This window comes from Podarcis muralis, chromosome 9 (genome assembly GCF_964188315.1).
Source record: "Podarcis muralis chromosome 9, rPodMur119.hap1.1, whole genome shotgun sequence".
Lineage (NCBI taxonomy): Eukaryota > Metazoa > Chordata > Lepidosauria > Squamata > Lacertidae > Podarcis > Podarcis muralis.
In genome coordinates, this window is record NC_135663.1 from 39,455,830 (window position 1) to 39,481,456 (window position 25,627).

General features: G+C 41.1%; 2 protein-coding genes across 8 annotated transcripts in view; one reads left to right on the forward strand and one right to left on the reverse strand.

Annotated features, from left to right (window-relative positions):
- FHIP1A (FHF complex subunit HOOK interacting protein 1A) overlaps positions 1 to 10,300 on the forward strand; it is an 82,946-nt gene extending 72,646 nt beyond the window's left edge. For both annotated transcript variants that reach the window (XM_028745004.2, XM_077934093.1), the window contains exons 10-12: positions 637 to 815; positions 1,782 to 1,920; positions 6,751 to 10,300. In XM_028745004.2, coding sequence (XP_028600837.2) covers positions 637 to 815; positions 1,782 to 1,920; positions 6,751 to 7,001 — 569 coding nt within the window. In that variant the 3' untranslated portion in view covers positions 7,002 to 10,300. The remainder of the gene's footprint in view (positions 1 to 636; positions 816 to 1,781; positions 1,921 to 6,750) is intronic.
- GATB (glutamyl-tRNA amidotransferase subunit B) overlaps positions 1 to 25,627 on the reverse strand; it is a 57,533-nt gene that overhangs the window by 2,268 nt on the left and 29,638 nt on the right. For 2 of the 6 annotated variants that reach the window (XM_028745010.2, XM_028745009.2), the window contains 3 exons: positions 25,541 to 25,619; positions 20,481 to 20,615; positions 15,946 to 16,830 (listed from right to left, as the gene is read on the reverse strand). In XM_028745010.2, coding sequence (XP_028600843.2) covers positions 16,705 to 16,830; positions 20,481 to 20,615; positions 25,541 to 25,619 — 340 coding nt within the window. In that variant the 3' untranslated portion in view covers positions 15,946 to 16,704. Of the gene's footprint in view, positions 1 to 9,199; positions 11,721 to 15,945; positions 16,831 to 20,480; positions 20,616 to 25,540; positions 25,620 to 25,627 lie in introns of those variants that run through there. The other 4 variants (XR_003708384.2, XR_003708385.2, XR_013394198.1 and 1 more) reach the window with 4 other exon arrangements.

The following is a 25,627-nucleotide window of genomic DNA, read 5'->3' on the forward strand; positions in this document are numbered from 1 at the left end:
AGACAGGAAGTGCCCATTGTGCTGGGTTGAAAACAGGGCAGAATTCCCTTCCTGAACCCCTCCCTCTTGGCAGGTCATGTCAAGCTGCAGGGAGAGAGAAGAAAGGAGGAGGGAGACTCTACTTTCTCTGAAGCATGTCAGGCTAGGCCAATGTAGCCCATGGGAAATGTAGGGCTACTTGACATTGAGTTAGCCCTGTAGAAACTGCCGTCCCCAGGGGGCAGCTGCTGGAGAAGAGAAGGAAGTCCTCTGTGGCTTGCTGGAGCGAGAGGGCTGCTGCCAGTCAGCCCAATAAGTGGAATGGGAGTAAATGAAGAAGGCTGAATGGGTGGGAAGGAGAGGATTTTAACCAGGGGGCTATTTGAAAGGGAAAATAAGCAATACTTCTTAAGTATTTTTGGGAGAAGGAGCTTGGCTTATTTCTGTGGAAGTCTGATGCAAGCAGATGGGCCATTGTTGGACTCCACTACAGCCTGCCCTGGTAGCACTACAACCAGCACAAAATGAGCTTACCCAAAGGCCCAAATGGGCTGGAAAACAATGCTTCTTATCATTACAGCACCTTTCCTTTCTTCAGTCTTATGTTCTTTTAGCAATTAATCGCTTGTGTGTGTGTGTGTTTTTTTAAAACTGCAGGTCCATTTATCAGTGTGGTGCTCTCAAAGCTGGAAAACATGTTGGAGAACTCCTTGCATGTCAACTTGCTGCTCATTGGCATTGTTACTCATCTGGCAAGTTACCCACAGCCCCTCCTTCGTTCCTTTCTGCTCAATACCAACATGGTGTTCCAGCCTAGTGTGCGGTCATTGTACCAGGTACTTCATGATTGTCTGACAGAAGTCCTAATATGGTTGAATATATAATTTGTTGTTAAACATTCTCGGTATATAGTGCCATCATTATGCATGAATGCTAGAATGACAGATTGACATAAGCAACAGCAAGGTCCTTGCTCCGAGGAGTTTATAGTCGTCCTTCTAAGAGGAAAAGGGAATAAGGAATGAATGCAAGCAAGCAAATGTGGTTGGGTTTTAGCGTCAGTTTGTTCTACACTTTATATCCCTGCGTATTTGCAGCTTAGGGACGCGAGTAGCGCTGTGGGTTAAACCACAGAGCCTAGGACTTGCTGATCAGAAGGTCGGCAGTTCAAATCCCTGTGACAGGGTGAGCTCCCGTTGCTCAGTCCCAGCTCCTGCCCACCTAGCAGTTCGAAAGCACGTCAAAGTGCAAGTAGATAAATAGGTACCGCTCCGGCGGGAAGGTAAACAGCGTTTCCGTGCGCTGCTCTGGTTCGCCAGAAGTGGCTTAGTCCTGCTGGCCACATAACCCAGAAGCTGTACGCCGGCTCCCTTGGCCAATAAAGTGAGATGAGCGTCGCAACCCCAGAGTCATCTGCGACTGGACCTAATGGTCAGGGGTCCCTTTACCTTTATTTGCAGCTTAACTCTAATTGGGCCTCACTCCACAAGGCTGCAATGAGAAATCTAGAGATCTCCCTTGTGAATTTCCATTGTTTCTAATCACACTTCAATAGAATAAGACTCCCTGTGCCACCCCCTCCTTTAAAAACAAAGAATTGCAAAATACTTTACCCCGATCTTTTTCTTTAGTTGCCACTGAATGGTGCCTTAAAGTTGATGCGTTAATAATGCCGTTGGGCAGAGCTTGGCACCACAGCTGCCTTTAATGTGATTTTGAGAGCAAGGGACACAGTAAACAGATGATTTGGGACACAACTCAAATGACAATATAAAGATTTATTGCTGCTATTGTTTTGGCAGGTGCTGGCATCTGTGAAAAACAAAATTGAGCAGTTTGCTTCCATTGAAAAGGACTTCCCTGGACTACTCATAGAAGCCCAGCAATACCTGCTTTTACGGGTGGACATGTCAGATATTCCTCTGGAGTCATTGACTAAAGGCAAGTAACTACTATTCTTAAAAGCATAAAATTATTTTTTTAAAAAAACATGTATTACTACCTATTACTTATTTTTAACAAGATCTCAAATTAGTAAGATGTTCACTATGTTTATGTTCCTATGAAAGCATGTTTTGGGTTTGCTTTAACTATGTGGTAGTCTTAATATATTGGGATTAAATACAATATATTAGTTTAGATACAGAAGGTTGGAATATTTTGTGTGTTTGCTTCACTATGTGGTCGCACCACTGGGTGTATGGGTCACTCCACACTGGGCCCTGGGGTGCCTGAGCTGAGCCCTTCAGGAAGATCTATGGTACAGTATCAAAGGTGTCTGCAGAACTATCCTATAATGAGAGACCTGGGTAAGGACATACATAAAGGCTGTGGTTGCTATCTTGTAGAAGCACAATCTTGCCTTGTCTGCAAGAGCAAAATCTAGATGCCCTGCTAAGTTTATAGGAACAGAAGAATTTGCCTAATATATATTAGGGCAGACTTAGTTTCATATATAGCTTAGTATTGTCTACTCTGGCAGCAGCTCCCCAGTATCTGGGACAGATGTATTCCCCATCCCCTGCTATCTTATCCTTTCAACTGGTGATGCCATTGATTACACTCGGAATCTCCTGCACAGAAAGCCTGCGCTGTACATTAGAGATGTGTTCTCTTCCCCTTCCTCATCTCCTCCTCCTCCAAGCAGCTGTGGGCAATGTACCTGGTTGTCTTGGTTTATCCTCATTACAAGGCACCAAGGTAGGGTAGGTTGAGATAGATAACTTGCCCAGGTTGACCCAGTTATCTTTATGACAACCGACCCCACTCCCTTAAAATATCTCTGTAAGGGCACGGCTGCTTTTCACTATAACTTCTAACTCCTGAAGGGAGTAACCATGTTTTCTTCTTTTCAGGACTAACAGAAGGGTAACTGGTAATATGTGTGTGAGTTGTTTTATTTTTAGAATGACCATGTGATGGGGAGTGTGGTTGCAAATATTCATTTAGGAATCCTAATGGGGGGGGGAACCTCTGCAGTTTATGCATTGTCGTGAGAGATGAGCATGTCCAACATTTCATGAATGTGCTCTCTCAAGTGGAGTTGACCATGTTAAAAATAAGTCCTTCCATAACTCCCTGGGGGTGAGGGGAGGAGTTGTTTGGTCTTATCATGCGGAACAGCTTCCCCATCTGCAGCTGCCTCCTGAATATATTACCACCGGTTCTCATGCGTTAGCCAGTCAACTTTTATTACTGCGACCGAAGCACAAGCAGGGTCATGCGTAGTAAAGTGTATTACCTGTGACTGAGAAAGGTATGCACATTTTCTGTTTTTCTCTCTCCAGACCTTCTTGAGGGAGAATTCCCAGGTTGCCTACTTACAACCATGCAGTCTTGGAGATTTATTTTTTTTTGCACAAAAGCTGTTTAAAAGGAAACTTGGGAGATAAAATATCCATGTGCACTAGAGGTCACTTCCATTAAACAGCTCTTGTACCAAATCTCCAGACTGCTTCTTAAATTTGGGACTTTGAGTTCCTTGTCACCCAGTTATTAGTGTGCTGAATGAGTAGCTCTATTTGTCGTACTAGGATTTGGATGTCACCTGTCAAGGTAGAGCTGTTGCCAGAGAGATATCAGATTTTCCTAACTAACATAAACCCATAGGCTTCAGGGGGTCTGTACTAAGCATGGCAAAGTCTGGAAACAAGCCATGCTGATTGAAAGAAAAGCCTTTGCTTATTTGTTTGAGGGGGTCACCAATCTATTCAAATAGGGACGGTGAGGTCCCTTGCAAAAGTACTGCAGAGCAGCAGCCAGCAGTTACGGGATAAGAAGCGATATCTGTTTATGGATTGTTAAGCAAAGGGTAGGAATCAACAGAAAGTTCTCAAAGTGAAGGGAAGTAAACAGCAGAGGCTCCTCAAGGATTGTTGGAACTGGTGCAATTTTACTTATTCACAAAGATGCATAGTCAGAGGTGATGATGACAGTCACAGTTTCTTGCCTACCCCAAATTAATCAGGATGGTGACATCCCAAGCAGTGTTTGAAGAGCTCTCTGTAAAGAATGTCCTTGTGTTGGAGGAGGTTTTTTTAATTGAGATGAAAGATGACCAAGAGGAAGCAAGTCACAGGTTTACAAAACTATGAAAAATGTGGGGAAAGGGTATCTCCCCCTACACCTCACTGATGATGTCTGCTTGGTTATAGGTTGATGATAAACAAATCAAAGCACTACTTCACACAGCATTCAGTGACCATCACAAGCTGATGTGGTATAATGACCACCAACAGATGTGGTGGTTGATTGCTCTTAGACCAATGCATAGATAATAGGTTTGGCAGCCATGCCTAAATGGAACCTCTGTCTTCAGAGACAATATACCTCTGTTTCCTGAATCATCTGGAAGTAATGTGGATGTTCCGTAGACTGAAGTTGGTCTGTTCTGTGTTCTGCTTTCATAATTAAATTCCTGCCCCTTCCCCCCACCCCTGGTTCTTATCTTGCTAGAATCACTGTATCAGAGCACTGTTCTTACGGGTATAAATTTTCATTAGAAGCTATGTTCAGGGGGTAATGGGGAAATGTGCAGAATCTGATGAGCACAGTAACCATAGTGACTAATTGCTTACCAGTAGTATGTGTAAAGAAGTCACTTATTTTGGGAAGTAAAATCCTTGCCTTTCTGCTTGATTTAATTTGAAGCATTTCAGTAGTGCTGTGGGAAGCAGCAGAGGCCAATGTCTCCTCCCCCTCCCTTTGAGGGTTCATCTTAATGTAGCTCCATTTATAATTGGCATACTGACATCTTCTAATATACTATGGAGCTTGCAAGATCATTGCCTGCTTCTTAATGTATTATTATCCTATCATGGGGGTGTGCAGTAAATAAGATGCTTAGTAGAGGTCATAGGATTTGGGAAGCTGTTTCAGATAACTACTACAGAAAAGCTTGCTGTTGTGAGGCACTGTAGCTTGAGCTATGGATTTTGGGTTTGAAACCCAACCTCCAGTGACTGGGATCAACAGTTGCTTAGGTTCCTGCCTATGGCTTCCATTATGGCTGACTCCTAGGTTATATCATAAACTGCATTTGAATCAGGCCTAGGTTTCAAAATGAGACTTCATGGGGGCATGAGGAATGCTTTTAAAGGGGAAAAACAAGCCTCAAACTCCCTTGAGGCCATAGAATTATATTTATGTTTCCTTTGGATCCTGGCTCCCGTTTTAGGTCTTCCCTTAGGGCTCACTATGAGATATTTTCCTATCGTATTCTTAACGTGACTTCATCTATCCAAAACACTTATTCATGCTGTGTGAACAAGTCCCAATATTCAGTGAATATTATTATAGTTTGGTTCATATTATTTAGTTCTTCATCTCTCCTCTCTCTCTCTCTCTCACACACACACCCACACCCACACCCACACACCACCTTTATTATTAAAAAAATTGGATTGATCGTTTGCAAAGATGTTGCACATTTTTTTCATAAATCTGAACACAGGCTACAGTCACTGCCTGTGCTGCTCCCCCCCCCCCCCAACATGCACAACCATATTAAGGCTTATAGAATAAACAAATGCCTGGATAGCTGCAAGTTTGGCGCTTAGTCAAGCTCATAATGTCAGCAATCAAATTGCAGTGCCTGCAGCCAGTTGTCCATCAACTTGTATCATTATGTCAATTAGGGAATATAAGGTAGAAATGGCCTGTGGTAATGGTATATACAAGACTATTTGAACTGTGCCTAGGTTATGGCGGAATGCTCAGATCCAATTTTACCAATAAAATGAACACTTTTCTTCCTGGAGCTGTAAAGTAAATGTGGTTTGTATATGTATATGGGGAATTTTTTTGGCACCACCTTACATTTTGAATACCGACGGATTTATATTCAGCCTTAATGACGATGATTTTGTTTAAGATTAGAGCATACAGAAAACATGTGCGTAGGAAATGTATTTACTGGAGACTAGAAAGCTATATTGTAAGGTGTAAAGGTAAAGGACCCCTGGGCAGTTAAGTCCAGTCAAGGTTGACTATGAGGTGTGGCGCTCATCTTGCTTCAGGCCGAGGAAGCCGCCGCTTGTCCACAGACAGCCTTCCGGGCCTTGGTCCTGTATACCTGAAGGAGCGTCTCCACCCCTATCGTCCAGCCCCGACACGGAGGTCCAGCACCGAGGGCCTTCTGGCGGTTCCCTTGCTGCGAGAAGTGAGGTTACAGGGAACCAGGCAAAGGGCCTTCTCAGTAGTGGCGCATGCCCTATGGAAGCCCTCCCAGCAGATGTCAAGGCAATATTTTCCTTTTAACAGACAACTGAAGGTGGCCCTGTTTAGGGAAGTTTTTAATATTTGATGCTGTATTGTTTTTAATATTCGGTGGAAGCCGCCCAGGTTGGCTGGGGAAACTCAGCCAGATGGGCGGGGTATAAATATTATTATTATATTATATTATATTATATTATATTATATTATATTATTTATTATATTATTATTCCGGGTCATGTGGCCAGTCTGACTAAACTGCTTCTGGCACAACAGAACACCGTGACATGTGCCAGAGCACACAAAAAACCAGAATTCAGAGACTACCAGTCCTGGTTCTCTATTGGTGGAATGAGAATACTTACGACTGAACTTCCTAGGGTGGTTGTGTGGGTGAAAGAAAATGAGAATTGTAAAGCACCTGGCAGATTTTGAAAGTGCTATAGGAATTATTTAAAACTGATTCTGGGCTAGAGTTCCATGTACTAAACTTGGGTTGCAATTGTCTTTATCACTTTTGCACCAAAACAAATTTGTTTTTCTCTTTCTCCTTTTCAGACAATGCACAGCACAACCATGCTTTGGGGAAAGGCAGAAACGTTTCTGAGGCTTCCCAGGTCATCCTGCAACCTTTCTTTGGAAGCAAGGCAAAGAAAGGAACGGCTCTTCCCAGCGCCCCCCTGCACATCCGGAATGCCATCCTGGCAGCTGCCCTCTTCCCAGAGTTTCTCAAGGAGTTGGCTGCTCTTGCACAGGAACACTCCATACTCTGTTACAAAGTATTTGGTGACTTTGAGAATTTTTATTAGGTTTAAGACTTTTTTTAAAAAAAGGATGTTTTAATTTTTAAAAAAAACCACAGAGAGCTACTTATAAAGGAAAATTCTACTTTATGTTCCTGGTAATACTTGATTGGGAGAAACTGTTACACCTTTATGTTGGGCCTTATTTCCTACTGTGCAGCATAGACACTTGATGTATTAATGGAACAATTTCTTAATTTACCATATTCCCACCCTTCAACTTCCTTACCTCGAGATCCCTTCTTTTAAACTCTGCTATAGACACTTTTGGTTAAAAAGGCACAATTGTGTAACCAGCTGAAAGGTGATTTGCTTTTGTGGGCTGTTTTTTTTTTCTATCTAGGAAAGTTGGTTGCTTCGTAAGAGTGCTTACCAGGATGAGCATGTCAAATCTGATAAGCCTTTTATGCAAATAATGTTTTAGGTATCTATTTGCCAGGGGAGGGTCACAATTCCTTCCCTACTCTCAGCATTGTGAGTGGCTGGAGTTGTGAATCCAAATGGATTCAACAAATATAAGCCTGCGACTTGCTAAAAGCAGGTGCTGTGCTGAATACATACCATATTGCCTTACACTGTGGACAAGTCTGACACTCTCAGCTGTTGATTCCTTTGAAGTTTAAATGAAATGAGTAAATGGATGTTGAGTGCAGACTGTATGGAATTCCCTCCTCCCCCCCTGGCCATTTCTCAGCATTCTTTGAAAATGCTAGATCTCTACCTAAACTAAACGCTCAAGCCTTAAATTTTAGTAATATTTGCACACAATGAAATGTTTCTATGCAAACCGTAGCCTTTTTTGGTAGACCATATTTGTACACTTTTATTGATAAGCTGAACACAAATACTCCAGTTATTGTTTGAGTAGTGTTAAAAGGTTACCTTCATCTGGGAGTTGTTACTATCTATTTTTTAAGTACTATTTTTTTAAACAAAATTGAAAAAAATAGCCTGCCTTTATAAGCTGTGTTTTTCTTTTCTTTTTAGCTTAAAATGTTATTTTGGTTCAAGGAAAGCTTTGTGGTATTGTAAAACACTAGCTGTTTATTTATGATGTATGTTGACTTGTCCTAACATTGCACTTTTGAAGGATGGCAGAAATGTTTTGCTCCCTGGTAGTAGCGTAGAGGATGTTACTTGGGACAGATACACTAGAACCTATTGCAGCTGCTGTCCAATAGCTGAAGAACATTTTCTTTTGTGAGTAATGAGACTCATTAGAACGGGTCCAAACATGATGAATTGCTGCATTACAGCTGCATTTCAGTTTGTGCTAGTAAGAGTAATTGTTCCTCCAGTGCTGAAGTTGGCTTTGTGTTAATAGTGGCTCTGTGCTTGAAAGCCTTCATTTTCTTTTACAGTAGGTGAATATGACAAACTGCTCCAAAACCAATGAAAACAGTATCTGAAGACAAGACTTTGCTCCTCTTTGTAAATTCCACATTGAGGTACTAACAGTAGCAGTTGGGGTTTGCATGTTCTATGCTAGAACATAGCACCTGAGCAAATGGGAATTTCACAGACATCTTTCGGGAGGGTTGCCTAAAATGGTGTGTATATTTGTTTAGAAGTGCAATAATGGCAAGAGAGGGATTTCAGTGTCCCCATTTCTTGCTCCACTGGTCTACTGTGACTGGGTCCATTTGCTTAGTCTCCTCTCCCACCATCATCCATGGGCGGATTTAGAATTCTGCAGGCCATAGAAATCAAAGAGGACAGAGCTTCTTCCTTTAGCTTCTCAAAGCATTGCAAGCTGTAAAAATCTTATGCAGGGAAGGATCTGCCAGTCCTGTTACTTGGCCCGTTCCCCATGTCTGGTGACATCTTCCTAAAAAATAAAATGATCTCATAATTCTAGTCCTGCTACCTTCTCTGTGGGAAGCGATCCATCCTTTTGATTGACTGATTAATTGTGTATGTGTTAACTGTAGCGTAATTTTTAAAACTGCTCTGAAAAGACATTGTATTTTCATGCTCTTATTTAAAGTTAAGATAGGTGAGGTTTTTTAAATAACGTGGGTGTGTTAATCACATAAAATGTGATTATATTTGCTGCATTTGAAAATCAGACATTTCAGACGTTGGACATTTGAAAACCAGCAAGGCTACCATAGTATGGACTATGTAGTAGTTTCATGAAATTTTGACAGCTTGTTGCTGAAAGGGAGCAATCGTGCACACAACCTCGTAATGTTTAGGCTTGGTTCAAGGGTTAACAGAGCATTTAATAGTGGTATAGAAAAGTATAACAGATTACTTTGTTAGAAACTATTCATCTTTTGTTTGAATCATGATTACAGCAGGAAGGGCAGATTCCACTTGTTGGTCAGTCAGTGAAATGTAGGCCCAGGATATGGCATCTTATATTAATCGGGGAAGGGCCATAGTTCAGTGGCGGAACATGTGCTTTCCATGAAAAAGGTCTCAGCATCAATCCCTGGCATCTCCAGGTAAGACTGGGAAAGATTCCTGTCTTAAACTCTGCTACTAAGTCAAGTTGCCCTCAAGCCGTTCACTAATCTTCTGAGCTACATTCAGTGGAGATACTTTGTGCCTCTCTTATCTAAGCCACTGTTAACATTTGTGAAGTTAGGTTCTTGCTGAGAGTAGAGAGGGGATATTTTGTGTCTGTGGATTTTAATAAAATTTAAAAATATGAATTGGAGAATTACTATACACAGTCTTTACAGTGACTTTTTGGAGGGTTAGTAATAGAAAACCACAGAATGATATACACAAATAAGTAAAAAAGACAGCTACAAATTGCTGGTAAGCTTGATGATCCTTGACACATAGGAGTACAAAATACAAAGACTTTGCTATTTTGGCTTGTTTCATGTCAAAAGGCACCCAAATCTTTTTTTAAAAAACAACAACCACCCCTCCAAACATCTCTGAAATTGAGTGCTGCAGTCTTCTGGTGTAATTATCCGAGCCATGATTATAGCACTAATTCAAGCTGTAGTGTTGTAATTATTCCTATATAAATGCCATCTCAGGGAAAGTGAAAATTGCATCTTGCTTAATGTGGCTTTGGATTGCTTTGCATAAGTAAGCTATTTGGAATAATTTAGTGATGGGTACTAGCCCAAAAAGGCATTTAGAAAGCAAGCTAGCCCTAAAATACTTCTGCAGCGGGAATAGTTAACAGCTTTCCTTAAGTCAGCTCAAATTAAGCATTTTGCTGATTTGACTACCATTCTACTAGGGTTTGTTGTGCATCTGTTAAAGTGACTGGATCTTTGTGGCCATTGATTTAACACTCACATTAGGCCTCTGTGTTCAGGCTTGGCTTTAAAAAAACACCACCACTTTTGGTTTTAAGTAGAATATATTCCATTGCCCTGTCTCTACAGTTCTCTCTATGCATCTGATGGAGTACATTCTTCCCACAATTGACAGCTCATGCCACCGTCACGTTATCTGTTGTTAAGGTGCCACAGCTACTCTAATTAGTTGGACTATGTGAAAACTGACTTTTTTAAACAGTGACAAATTCTACTCCTTGCAGAATACAGGAATGTTAACCCAAAGATGCTGTATGCAGAGAAACTATTTTTTTTTAATCATTCTTTGATTTTCCAAGAGCAGTTTGGGTGCTTTTTAATCAAACATAGATTTACCAAGCTAAATGTTGTCCAATCACAAAATCAATAGCAGATTTGATTTTTTTTCACACCCAAAAACATATTTTTAAGACTCCTCACTGAAGAAATTTGCAAAAATTAAGTTTCATCCCCTAAAATGACACACCCTACTGCTTCTCAGCAATCTTACAATATTAAAGGAGGAAAAAATTTAAGTCTCTAATGTGCTTCCTGCATTTGCACCAAGATTAGTGTGTGGCATACTATGGCCTAGCTGCTGCTACAACGTATTTTTTTATATACTTATAATATTCTTTACACACCTTATCTCCTTAATTGTAGAAAATGAGGAGGACTGTACTCTCAATTTTTGTGGGTTTCATTTGTGTGTTTTCTTCCAGCTTATTTATTTGCAGCACAAAAAGACTTTAATACAATGAATCTGAATTCAGTTGTCTTTAGTTTCTCTATTCTAAGCACTTTAAAGACATTTCCCTACATCACAAAGCAACTTATGAATATACTGCTCCTCAACCTGCTGCTACATCAACTACTGTTCTCTAGAGCAGGCATCCTCAACCTTGGGCCTCCAGATGTTTTTGGCCTACAACTCCCATGATCCCTAGCTAGCAGGACCAGTGGCCAGGAATGATGGGAACTGTAGTCTCAAAACATCTGGAGGCCCAAGGTTGAGGAAGCCTGCTCTAGAGTCTCCCTGTTGCATAGGTTCAAACATATTTGGATGTATCCTTTCACAGTTCTCTGCATCCCACTCTCCAATTAATGATTTCAACAAAACAAAATACATTCTCAACACCACCTATGGTCCATGCCTATTCCTGACAAGAGGTCATGCAAAATATAGTAGGTTGTTTACAGACTTTTAGGGTAAGGCTGAAGTTATCACAAGACAGCTATATGTTTTCTTCTCTTTGCCTCTTCATTACAAGGCAAATTATAGCATTTCACCCCAGTTGCAATTCCTATGTCATCTTTCAAGGGCAGCCTTGCATCCAACATATTACTGTGGCAAGCTCTCATGCCTCTAAAAGGGGACAGAGCTTACACAGCTAAGAAAATGTATTCCTGGATACTCACACTTTGTCCAGGAGAACTGTCAGGCTCCAAACCTGTTCACCTTTAAAAACAAACAGGACAGTGATCAAGATTGGTGGGATTACTCCTTCTTGTCTTGACTCAATGTCAGTTTTTCATCCACTTGCTGCTGCTTCCAGAATAAAAGGACAATTTGTGGATACCTAGTTAATAAAATGTAGAGCTGGATGCTTCTAATTCATTGATAAAAAGTTTAAGTTACCCCGACCGTTAGTTGCGGACGACTCTGGGGTTGTGCGCTCATCTCGCTCTATAGGCCGAGTGAGCCAGTGTTTGTCCAGCAGACAGCTTCCAGGTCATGTGGCCAGCATGACTAAGCCGCTTCTGGTGAACCAGAGCAGCGCACGGAAACGCCGTTTACCTTCCCGCTGGAGCAGTATTTATTTATCTACTTGCACTTTGGCGTGCCTTTGAACTGCTAGGTGGGCAGGAACTGGGACCGAGCAACGGGAGCTCACCCCATTGCGGGGATTTGAACCGCCAACCTTCTGATCAGCAAGCCCTAGGCTTTGTGGTTTAGACCACAGCGTCACCCGAGTCCCTCTAATTCATTGATACTATACTTAAATTTGGGTTGATTTTCTCCAGAAACTATGCAACGTTAAACTGCAATGTCAATAAACCAGAGCCTTTCAGAACACTTCAGGTCAGTTTCTTATAGTACTGAAGTAGTCTTTCTACTAACTTACTGTTGACTTAGGTGAGATAGAAAAGATACAAGCCATTAGAGTCTTGTCTAGAGTCCCCTAGCTATAATTTAATCTATGATATTAGAGCTGCAGAGAGTACCAACTCAATCATCAGTGAGATAGTTATCTTTGTTAATTTCAGAAGCAGATTACCCATTAAGTTCACTAATACCACCTTCACAGTAATGAGTCCCACAGCTAGGCCACAATTTGCAGGGGAAGAAGTTTAGTGAGGATACTATATCCAAGCATGTTTGCTCAGCTATCGCTTAAGTAGCTTTTCTAAAAAGGGGAGGCTGAATATTAGTCTTTAACTAAGAATAATACAGCCAATTATACACACCTGTATCCCCTGTCTCCTTTCTGGGGAAGTTAGCTGCATGTTTAGTTATACAGGAATAAGTGCTACAAATTATTATTACTTTTATTACTGATGGAAAAGCAGCATCCTTCTGAAGAACCCATTTATGATAGAGGATTGTTTCCCTCAAGAATTAATGCTGTTAAATGACCTTTGCTAAAATCCACTTCTGCTAGACTTGACAAGGCATAATGTATGCACATCATGCAGGCACATCATGCCTATGCTAACTTTCCAGACCCTCAAATATACTTGGAATAGTAGATTTCTACAACTGCAAAAAAATTGGTTCTTTCCAAAGCTCCTACCACCGTGGACACTGTATTTACAATGTGGCGTCTATGGCAGTTAAGCACATAGTATCCTTGTAATAAGGTCAGTAACCTCTACAAGATTTAGTAACACAATTGGGAACCAGGGTGATGGTACGAGATTGGAACTAGCTCGAGGTACAAGAACTCCCTGGAACTTGTAAAACAGCATTCCAAGCAAGCACTTCCTCTACACAAAGTTGATGGCCAGCACTCTCATGTTCTGGTCAAACACCAAACAAGAAAAACAACAAAGCGACCTGTTTAATTCTTAGCTTTTTAAAAAACCTGGTTGCTTGTTAACTACGCTATCTTTTCCCACAGATTTTGACAGACAAAAAGAGGCTTATGAATCTTACTGGTTGCTTTTGGTAGAAGAGTTGATGCCGAAGTTCAATTTCAATCTTAATAACTTGTTTCAAATTATTCTTATATAGCCAAAGCACCTATTGCCAGAGTTGTATTGAAAATGGTAATTCAAACACTAAAATCTGGCAAATCTATCCACCCATGATTTATTGAATGCATAGCATTGTTACATTTTGATACTATGCATAATATTCCTAATTCATTGCTACTTTCATATAGGAATATTCATTCAGATAGTTCATAGATACCTGAAAAGAGCCTTCTGCCTAGGATGGAGATACTGTACATATCTAGATGTACATCTGAATCACCTACCCAACACAGAAGCCTGCTAGTATACATAGGGCACACTGGGTGATGGTTTCCATCAGTTTCATTCAAAACAGTACAAAATACCTACAGGGACAGACAGGTGTTCTATAGAACAGAATAGTACCTAGTTTTTATTAAAAAATAAGACACAAAAGGCTTTGTATTTAACTTGGTAAGTGTTATGGTTTCTCTAATTTTGACACTGTGATGGCTTATTATAACCAGCCAGTATGGTGTAGACACAGCATGAAAATGGCTATATAATAGGTAAAAGGTAAATGACCCCTGGGCAGTTAAGTCCAGTCAAAGGCGACTTTGGGGTGCGGGCTATATAATATAAGACAACAAAGAGGAGTCTGGTATTATGAGTCAAATGAGGTTTTATATCACCTATGATCGTTGCCATAAATGACCACTCCACTGTGCTTTTCCCCCCATACATTTGATCTGGAATTTAATTGCCACTATCTTTGTTTTGAGCGTGTTGTTTTATAACCCCTGTTACAACTACTGTATGGACCTATATACCTGCAACTGAGGAAAACACACCATGCGTCTAGCAAAGAATGCAGCCGAATTTAGTCTATGAAAGCTTATGCCGTAACATTTGTTAGTCTTTTTAAGGTGCCACAAGACTTTGTTTTTTGCTGCCTCTGGAAATTGTATAAACCACACACTGTTAATTGAAATGTAATGTGAACCAAGAGACATTAAAACACAAAGCTTTCTTTGCAGAAGTGTCTTCTACAATTTCCATTCTCATTACTTTGGGTTCCCACTTTGGCAGCAATTGATGGATTATAAACTCATGTCCACTGTCAGGTCATCACCATCACAACTAATGCTTCTACCTTAAGGCAGTGACCAGACTGGGCTGAAATCTGAGGACAACGGTGAAATGGTGAATGGTTGCACATTGCCCCTATAACTTGTATTTGGTGTTCTTACCTTTTGGAAGCATTGGTCTGTTGGATCTCATCTTTCATGTGTGTTTACTCACTTAAGCTTACATCTCAGCTGAACCAATATAGAACAAAAGGCAACTGCAATAGGCACTATGGGCCACCTGCTATTACAAAAACATATAATTCCAAACCATAAGCAACATCTGTTGCTTATAATACTTGACTTCATGGAGCCATGCAGCTCTGTGATACAAATGCAGCCTTTGACAACCCACTTTTTAAAAAAGTGTTGAAGGTGGTTTAATTCTCCCCAGCAAAAATAAGTCCATTTAAATGTCACCTTTTTAGTGCTGATAAATAGTTATTCTTATGTACAAATATTACAATCTTCATTACTCTAGTGTCTTGAAATGCCAGGCTGTTTTCTTTAGATACAGTGGTGCCTTGCAAGACGAAATTAATCCGTTCCGCGAGTCTCTTCGTCTTGCGGTTTTTTCGTCTTGCGAAGTACGGCTATTAGTGGCTATTAGCGGCTTTAAGAAAAAGGAAATAAACTCGCAAGAACTCGCAAGACGTTTCGTCTTGCGAAGCAAGCCCATAGGGAAATTCGACTTGCGGAACGACTCAAAAAACGGAAAACCCTTTCATCTAGCGAGTTTTTCGTCTTGCGAGGCATTCGTCTTGTGGGGCACCACTGTATTGGGGGAAACCTGCAGTCTCTGAAATTTGTTTGAAGAGCATCATTTTGGCTTCAAAAGCAAAACAATTTTACTCTAGGTTGAAGCCTAGAGTAAGGGGTCATTTAGAAGGACTTAGCTTAAAATTCCAGAAACGAGCAGCTGAGCTGCTTGACAGTTATCCCTCCCCACCCAAATATCTAGAACTGTGATCATTCTAAACACAAGAGATTGGCAATTTCCCCCCCCTTTTTAATAAGGTTCTTCGTTTTGTTTATTTTCTAAATCAGAAGAACTGACTACCTCATTCTATAGTTGTTTGTGGAACTACAGGCAGCCCTGTTTAGGGAAGTTTTTAATGTTTGATGTTTTATTCTGTTTAATACTCTGTTGGGAGCCACCCAGAGTGGCTGGGGAAACCCAGCCAGATGGGTGGGGTATAAATTTTATTATTATTATTATTATTATTATTATTATTATTATTATTATTATTATTGAAAATTACATTAGCATGAAAAGAGTTCTTCCTCAGAGAGGGCATAGTTTATTACAGTCAAAAAGAACACCCCCCCCAAATAAAACGAAGTTTGATGACATGTCTGGTCTGCTTAATGAAACATCAATACTGAAATAATACCTTTAATATATTATTTACATTCCCTTACTCCTATAACAAAAGGCTTGCTTTTGAACAACTGTCCATACAAGCAATTGTGGGTTTTAAGTCTCTTGAGTACTTTACAAACTTAGGAACGCCCTGCTTTGATCATTCACCCAGAAAATACCTTAAGAAGTATTTAAGCTGCTTCTGAAAAATATTACTAATAAATTGGAAGAAAGAGTTCATTATATGTTACAAAACCAGAAGCTTTCATACAGAAAACTTGCACATTATACCATTTGAATTCTTTCTTTGCATACCTTATGTTCCAGTTTGACAGCCACTTAAGAGCAGGGGTCAGCAACCTTTTTCAGCCATGGGCCGGTCCACTGTCCCTCAGACCTTGTGGGGGGCCGGACTTTATTTTGAAGAAAAAAAAAATGAACAAATTCCTATGCCCCACAAATAACCCAGAGATGCATTTTAAATAAAAGGACACAATTCTACTCATGTCAAAACACGCTGATCCCTGGACCGTTGGTGGGCTGGATTGAGAAGGCGATCGGGCCCATGGGCCTTAGGTTGCCTACCCCTGCTTAAGGGGATGATGGCCTGAGTAAAGCTGAAAAACTACAGAAAGTGGCTGCAGTTAACTTGATACAGTAAGCAAGAAGTGAATGAAGTCAGTACAATGGCTTGATTGTGAAAGATAGAAGTATCAAGTAATTACCACTCTGATAACAGCAGCGAATATCAGATATGGAATTTTCACCGCAGGCTCCTATGATAGCAGCTTCTCTAGTATTTGTTTCACCAGGACAGGGTCTGAGCGTCCTCTTGTTGTTCTTTGAACCTGTCCAATAAGCTTATTCAGTGCTTTTTTGTTGCCCTTCTTTATGTCTGCCACCTTGAAAGAAAAATTACAAAACAAAACTCAATTTTGAGCAACATCAAACTAAAGCAAAAACACACTGAAGAGACTTGCTTCTAAATCCTGGTCTTCACCACCGGAAAAACCAGAGCAAACCTTGAGAACTGGCAGGTTATTTTCTGTTCTTGATGTGACATCATAAAACGTGACAGTTTAGCAACCCAGAAGCTTAGAATGATTTTATTTCATTATCGTAATATTAAATAGTACAATCCTTGTGTCCTTTCTCACGTTTCTATAGAGCAAACGTAAGGTCTACCAGGATTTAAAGATTCTACATTTGCAAAGCAAGGTTGTTGTGCAGCACAAAATGGCAAGCTAAACTGGACTTTCTTTTTTTGCTAACAGCAAGCTTGGTGTAGAGAGCATGCATTGTGAAATTAGATTGTTGCCCCAATCAGTCTTCACCACTAATGAGGTGAAGGAACATTACAGCACTCTACAGCAGGCTTGTAATGGAGTCGGTTACAAGAGGCAGTACATAACTTTCCGTTAGTTGGGCCAACAAGTTATCTCACCAGTACAGCAGATATTAACTTTTTTTTTTTTTAAGATATATACATGGTGTTTTTCAAGAGCAATAAGTGATTTCACAGATTTAAAAATATACATTAACCCATGTATGTTGTTTGTTTCTGAATTCTGAAACAAGTTCCTGCTCAGCAGGAAAACTGGTGGTGGGGGGAGTGAACTGGCTTGCTTGAGCACCTAGCAATTTAACAGTATCCCAGAAGGAGGTATGATTGGCTCGAATCCTGAACAGGAGCACTGTTAAGGCAGATATGGGGGACTTTTGGCTCTTCAGATGATGTTCGCCTGCAGCTCCCATCATCCCTGACCATTGGCTGTGCTGACTGGAGCTGATAGGAATTGGAAACCATCATCCTCTGGAGGACCACATGTTCCATAGGCCTGAACTAGAGTGTTGGGATGTGCTTTTACCATTTTACTACAGGCCCCACTCGTTTGAAAGGAAGCTCTCAGCACTAAAAGAGCAGCAATGAAAGTCTTGGAAAGAATACAGCAGGTCTGTAGAACCTGCTACTGTTATGTCAACCACAGCCCACCAGCCATGTAATCTGATCCGCCAAAAGAAATCACAGCCTTTCCTAGTCTTGTAAGGTAAGCGAAGACAAGAGTCCTATAAACCCACTAGCTGAAATGCATTTGGCTTGGTGGGTCATATGAATCCTACTTCTGCATCAGAGCAATGGTTCCTTTAGTCCAGCGGTTCTCAACCTGTGGGTCCCCAGATGTTGTTGGACTACAACTCCCATTGTCCCTGAGCTCTGGCCTTGCTAGCTAGGGGTGATGGGAGTTGTAGTTTAACAACATCTGGGGACCCACAGGTTGAGAAAGGCTGCTTTAGTCCATCAGCTTGTTGATGCCAGTGGCCACCCAGATCTTCTGGGGAGCCCACAAGCACAACATGAAGGCAATAGCCTTATTGTTGTTCCCCAGCAGCTGGTATTCAGTAGCACCCTAACTCTGAACTTGGAAGCTGCAAGCAGACATCGTAACTAGTACCACTGGACTGGATTGAAGGGAAGCAGTGCATTCAGAACTTGCATCCTACTTTCAGGCTGAGCAGGGAGTAATCTTTGGACTAAGAAGAAGAAAAAATGCAGCTACTATACACTAATTCAAGGTGTGATGGGGTAGAGCTGCCCTGTGGACACTGGTTTCATTGCTTACCTGGGCAAGGGCGCCGACAGGGCTGTATGGTGGCACTGGGGGACAGTCACTAATCTTGGGCAACCTCACTGGTCCCTAGGAAAGGGGAGCAGCAGTGCCTGTGGCAGGAAGGGGGCTCCAGGGCCCGACCCAAACACACCACTACTGAGTGTTTGCCAGCACTTGAATTAGTATGTATTACTAAGAGATAAGGCATCTGCTTTGTGGCTGTAACACATGCACAGCTTCTGCAACACCTAGACACTTTTCAGATGACTTATGGGACTTATTATTATGCTTAACTGAGAAGCGACCTTTCAAAACCATTCAGAATGTAAGGTATTCTTTCACTCTTCCAGTTAAAAGCTCTTATTATTAAAGCAAGATACCTGTTCTGTCAACAAGTGTAACCAAAGCTGAAGGGCTTATTCAAATAATTCTATAAACAATACAGTTATTGCCACAGTATTGGAAAACCAAGTAAGTTCTCTTCAGGTAATGCTTGCTTGCTGAGGGGAAAATCTAATTTTCCCAGCACCCAAAACATAGCTTTCTGTTGCTGGGGCAAAATAACATATTTCCTCAGGGCTAGCACTGCAGTTTCTAATCTGATTGCCAAAGCCACAGAGGAGGTGGTTGCAGATTTATAGCACATAGAAGGTTGCTACATAGTCCCAGTGGCATCAGTGATACGACACAACTCTCCCTATCCTGTTTTGTGACTCTAAAATAAACATTGCTTCAAAATCACTTACAGGGGCTACATGGCAGTGTGTATCAAAAAGGGTCTTTCACCATCCCCTACTTCTATTCCCAAATATCCAGCTATGTTCTGCCGTTTTGTGGCATGATTGGTTTGCTCTTGGAACTGAATAGTTCTCTCTTTGCAAAAAGACTATGGTCCCTGCGGTGAGTGTTTTGTCTATTATACAGGAATTGGACACAGTGTTACTTGCCCTGGAAAAGGGCTTGCAGGATTATCCTGTTGATATTGAAGCCGTTGTGGCAAATACTTCGATTAGTTATCTGGAAAAAGTCCGAACTCATACATAAGATCTCATGGTAGTGTGAGCATAGAGTCACCAATTTAAATATTGTCTTATCGTTTAGAAAAGCAGAATCCAAACAGCCTTTGATTTTTCATGCCCGCCTCCACTAGAATACTAGTTAAAGAATTAAATACTCAAAATCCATGTTGTTACTGAAACAAAAAACACTTGTGCTCCTTGATCTGTTCTAATGCTCAGACTGTCTCTGCTTGCGCTTCAGTACCAGCTGGAAAATACAGAGGTACTTTCATCAGCCACTGCAAATTAGTTAGCACGATGAAGGTCAGACAGACCTAGCACACGCTCATTTTATTTATCAAAAGCTCTCTGCAAAGCTGTTAGCCTCCACTGAAGAGCTATGGGCGTGGGTAGCATTGTTCTCGATAGATGTTAGCATTTTCCCTACTGCATATTGTAACCAGACAACATTTTACTTAACGTTAAGCCATTCATTGCTGCTTTTCCAATCTGTGCTCTGGAGAGAACGCAAAAGCACTTACTCTTTATAAAGCTAATTCTGGATCTTTGGAAGGATTTCTTTTAATTTGCAAGGATTTTTTTAATAAAAAAAATTAACTGTAAAATTAGAAGCTTCAGGTGGAGATATTTTCTACTTTGCTCCTATTATTCCATGCAAATGCTATTTTGCAAGCGTACAGTCTATACAGAATATTCACGTTAGTGTAGAGTTGCTGGAGTCAAGGGGACATGGATTTAAGTTGCCATCTCCTGCAGCCACTTCATGTGTCACAATGCAATTTCCCTCCCATTTTCTCTGAAGAGTTTCCAAACAAAAGGGCAACATGAAAGGAAGGTGGCAATTTAAATCTTTTATCTCCACCACCCACCCTGAAGAGTCAAAGTCTCTTGTTCCCAATTTCCCAGGGTTGCTATCAATATCACCTCTTTCTGATGGGCTCCCATCACAGTCTGACAGATGCACTCAAGCTCATTCTGATCCTGCAACAGTTCAAGCTTCTCTTCTTTAACAATCAGAGATGGAGACTTCCCTTCCCCCTTCCACATCACTTCCAGCACCTGCAGCATCAAGATAAAGGAAAATCAGCGCTTGAAACATGTCTCTCAGAAGGCAAGGATGACGTTTGCAATAAGAAGAAGGCAAAGGCGTATTAACGGGCATAATGACTCCCATTCTGACACAAAATCAGAAATCAATCTACTGATGACATCCCATATCTAGATGTGCAAAGCATGTAAAGTTTCCTACTTCTCAGGTAAGTTTCCTTTAGAAAAATCATGATCGCCTCTTTCTGGACTCGCATTTCTAGTTCTCCTAGAAAGCAGGGGAATACTTAGTCTCATGTGCCAAGCAGGTATTTTTTAATTGTGGCACAGGTATGCAAGGGTATGTCACAATCCTACTGAGAAGGTATTTTTGGTGACCCTTGTCCAATCATAAAAAAGCATCATTAGAAGAGTCCCATTGTCCCACATGCCTGAACACAAACACCTCTACACTTTAGGGTCTACGGTATCCAGTACTACTGTAGTTACTGCCCAAAACAGTAACACTAGGCTGAACGAATACTTCTCCTGGCTCCTAATGCTGTTCGCAGGCTCCACATAATAAAGCATCTCACATTTGGGCTTATCGCAGTTCAATAATGTGCCACAATAAAATGTCTATTGATCAGGCTTGGTGGAAAATCTCTCTCATATTTTCTTTCTTTATATGGGATAATACATGTCCATTCTTTAAGTCTGTAAAATGCAGCATCTTCCTTTTGGTTAAAAAAGGGCGCTCTTAGCGGAAGTCTGGTCTCAAATGTACTGTACAAAGTCAAGATTACTAATGCAGACTGGTTATAACTAACAAGTGTGTGTACAAGTGTGTGTCTAATACTATGAATTGAATTCCAGGTAGTATTTTTATCTCTTTCCCTGCCCCTCAATGCTTGCTCATCTGCGTACCATGACGATTTTGACCATAACTGTGAATACCACACTGCGTTGGGACTGCATAGCTGGTAATACTTATTAAGGGTGTGATCTTTGCATATGCACACCATCTGATCCCTATCTGTTATTCCATGGAGTATGGATAAATGAAATTGCAAAATGAGATTTAGTTGAGATTCCTGCATTGCAGGGAACACTTGGCTAGATGATCCTCAGCGTCTCTTCCAACTCTCCAATTCTATGATTCTGAATCTCCCATAGAGTTACCATTTAACCAGGCAACTGTTACTCTGCTGACTGTCAGTGGGAGAAAAAGGAGTTTAGCTACATAAAGGCAGGTCATAGACCACAGAGGTGTGGAAGGTTATAATGCAGAACCCTGTGCCAGCTCTAGCCCAGTTATCCATCACTGTGAAGCACAGCTGGATGAACTTAAGTGTCTGTCTGGAATAATTATTAGTTAAAGTTACAGTGCTTTGTAGTTGGGCTCTGATACCTTGGAAAAAACCCTAGAGAATGGGGCTATTTATAAAAAAGCAATTTCTTTGGGCAGTCATTTTCTGTATTCCCTCTGCTCTTATTTCAGAGATGGAGGCAGAGGGAGAGAGAGAGAGCGCAGAAGGAGAGAAAGAGACCTTTTAAAACAGCTGCTTCTGTTCGTTCCTGCACTGAAGACATAATTGCATGTTTGGGCAATTGCAATCTGCCAATGCAGAAATGACTGTCATGTTGGAAATTCCATGTTACTAATTCACCAAAGCTAAGAAAATGGAAGTGCTTTTTAATGTAACGCTCCCTAGCACAATTAGCATTGCTTTACACAAAACAAGATTAAAATGAGATGGGGGAGAACTAACAAAGTTACAAATCTTCCGCCACAACGGATGAAATTTCTCCCAGGGCTACAAGATCACCTGGTCCAAAGTAATGGTGCAGGTATGTGGCAAACTACACACTGACGCTATTTGAGCCCCTCTTCAAATTAGTCTGCCTTGTACCAAGTCTCCAAGCTGTTAACTTGCAGTTGCATTTGTTTGGTCGGAGGCCACAAAATTTGCCATAACAAAGCAATCTCACATAGCCACTGTGCAACTTGGTCTCATTCCTGAGACAGTCAAGGCATGTGATGGTGTTAAATATATTTAAGTAAGCATATCAGAATCTTTTGCAGGGAAGAGATAGGATAAAGACCCTGTGTTCATCAGGGTTGACAATATATAGTATGCGACTAGATGGACCACTGACATTACTCAGTGTGAGGCACCTCTCTATCTATAAAAGCTGGGATTTGTGCAGCTTCCCTGTCAGAGCTCTTAATCAAGGAAAACACATCTCACCTGAAAGGTTCTGTTGTGTGGATATGAATTAATTGGCTATACAGTAAGCAAACAAGCACACACCTGGAAAGATTCTTTGGTTACTGTGTGCATAGGTTTGGAAAAAGATTTGTTTGGGAGTGCTGCAATTACACAATGCAGCCATATTTCCTCTCATGGCCACAGAACATACCATTTCTAATAAGGCTCACAGCCCTTCACAATTTGAGCTTCCTGATCCGCAGAAAGCATAAACAACAACAGAAACAGCAGCAGCAGCAGCAGCAATAACCCTGCTGGAAGCTTCCAACAATGTGTACATGTGTTGCCTGTGTGCGTGTGTCTCAGTTTGCCTAGCCCATCAGTGCTGCAGTTCAATCACCCCACTCTCAAATGCAGCAATTCATTCACTCTTGTGTGCGTGTATATAGCTATTTGTGCCCTCAGGCCATCCAATCTCCCTGCCTACTGCTGAGAATTGTTAGAAACATTTGTTATTCTTCAGACATCTAGCCCATCAACGTCCTCTTCTAAATGTAGCAAGGATGCTGTTTTTCACAGGATCAACCAATAATAGCCAAACAATGACATTGTTAGTTGGTGTCTTCATTATTTTGGTTATTAGATTGCATTTGTGAAGCCCACCCTGGATTTGAGGTGGGTATAAATCTTGAAGAAGTTATTAATTTAAAGACACAGAGAATACGAGTTCTATTACAAACAGATGAAAGCTAAACAGTCCTCCCCCAACGGGTAAAAGGTAAAGGTTTGACTGGATGCTTAAGTCCAGTCAAAGGCAACTATGGGGTGCGGCACTTCTCTCGCTTTCAGGCTGAGGGAACCAGTGTTTGTCCACCAACAGCTTTCCAGGTCATGTGGCCAGCATGACTAAACCACTTCTGGCGCAACGGAACATCATGATGGAAGCCAGAACACATGGAAACACAGTTTACCTTCCTGCCACAGCGGTATCTATTTATCTACTTGCATGGGTGTGCTTTTGAACTGCTAGGTTGGCAGAAGCTGGGACAGAGCAATGGGAGCTCACCCCATTGCGTGGATTTGAACCGCCAACCTTCCGATCAGCAAGCCCAAGAAGCTCTGTGGTTCAGACCACCTGCTCCCTGCCATTAACACAGTATATATGTTTTGACAAATCGAGAAAAAAATATTGGAAATCTAAACTCTCTCTGTAAGACACTGAGCTGGTTTACAGATTTTAAAACGAACTATGCTTTAATGTGAACATAAACACAATGTGCAAGCTGATGTGCCATCTAAACCTGCGCTTGTGCTTTGTTTCTCTCCAAACAAACCATGAAAGGTAAGGTTTGTTCTTTGTTTACCACTCATGGTTTGTTTGGATGACACACGAGTCAGACTCTGGCTACTTTCATTAGCAGGAAGGAGTGCATAAGGAACTTTCCTGTAGTGTGCAAAGCTCAATCACATTATGCCATAGTTTGTGACGTGAAGTGGACCACTGAGAGCGTTGATAGGTGACCAAATATCAATGCATTTATGGAACTTCTGCAAAAAGCATGCAGAGGACACTGGGTAATGGTACCATGCCAACCTGCTTCATACAACACATTTTTTCAAATTCTTATGGTTCAGTGCTCTTAAAAATACTGTCCCATCCTTTGCTAGGCTGCTACTGCAGAAGAGAACAGACGTCATATCGCAGTGGCAATAATGGTGATTAGCTGCCAATAATGTTCATATAACTGATGCCTCTTCACAGGGACAAAAGGCAGTAAACGGCCATTCAGTCTCAGTTACAGACAAGTCCAAGATTACTGTACATGCCCCATGAACTATAGTCACAAGTTAAAAACAAGCCAAACACACAAAAATGCTGTATAAAAATGTTTAAATTATTAGCGTTACATCATTCATTTATTAATTAAAATTATATCCCATCCCACCTCCCAAAGGAGCTCAGGGTTACAAACAGCAAACCACAAAATAACAAAAAGTTATTTACAAAACATTTTGAAGAAGCTTGCATATCTCTTATATGGGACTGAGGTTTAGAGTACACATGGTAATGATCCTGTATAGTTTTCTCCACGTCCAAACCCCCATCAATAATTTATTTTCACTTAAAGTGGCCTCTGAGGCTACAGTCTCCAATAGTAATCTAGCATTAGGGGAATATGAACTCTGGCAGCTTTTCAGCTCTAAAATGTGTCCTTCCCCCCATGCCAGCCATTTTGCAAGCCATGGAGAAAAACAAAAGGATACCTTTTATCTTCCTCTACAGAGACAAAAAGAGATTGGGTGGGCAGCTGGCTATTTGAAGGTTGATGACAGGCCAAGAAGGAAGATTTAATATTACCCCATCTCCAAAAGAAAATTTTGAGTGGGGGTGTGGAAGTAGAGAATCACCGCCACATATGATTTTCACCCAATGCTGAAATCCTACCCACATTGCTCAATAGAGCTAAGTTCAAGTGAGACTTATTTCAGAATACATACGCACAGGATCAGCCTTGCACAAGTAGGCCCAAACAAAGATCCTTTTACCTTTTGTCGTTTCTTTGTAACTGAACACAAAAATGAGGATTACTGAGATAATAGATAACAGCTTTTTTTTAAAGGGAGGTGGGGCATGTTTTCAAACTAAGGCCAACAAGATATAACATTTTATAAATTCAAGACTCAAATGCACCGTGACACAAACAAGCTCATGGTGAAGGCAATGTTAAAGAGAGGAATGCTCACTTGTTTGGCTGCCGAGGAAGAAATCGTTCCGCTTTCCAGAAGGTTCAGAAGTTCGGCCAGAAGAAGAGGACTGACTGGACTAGACCA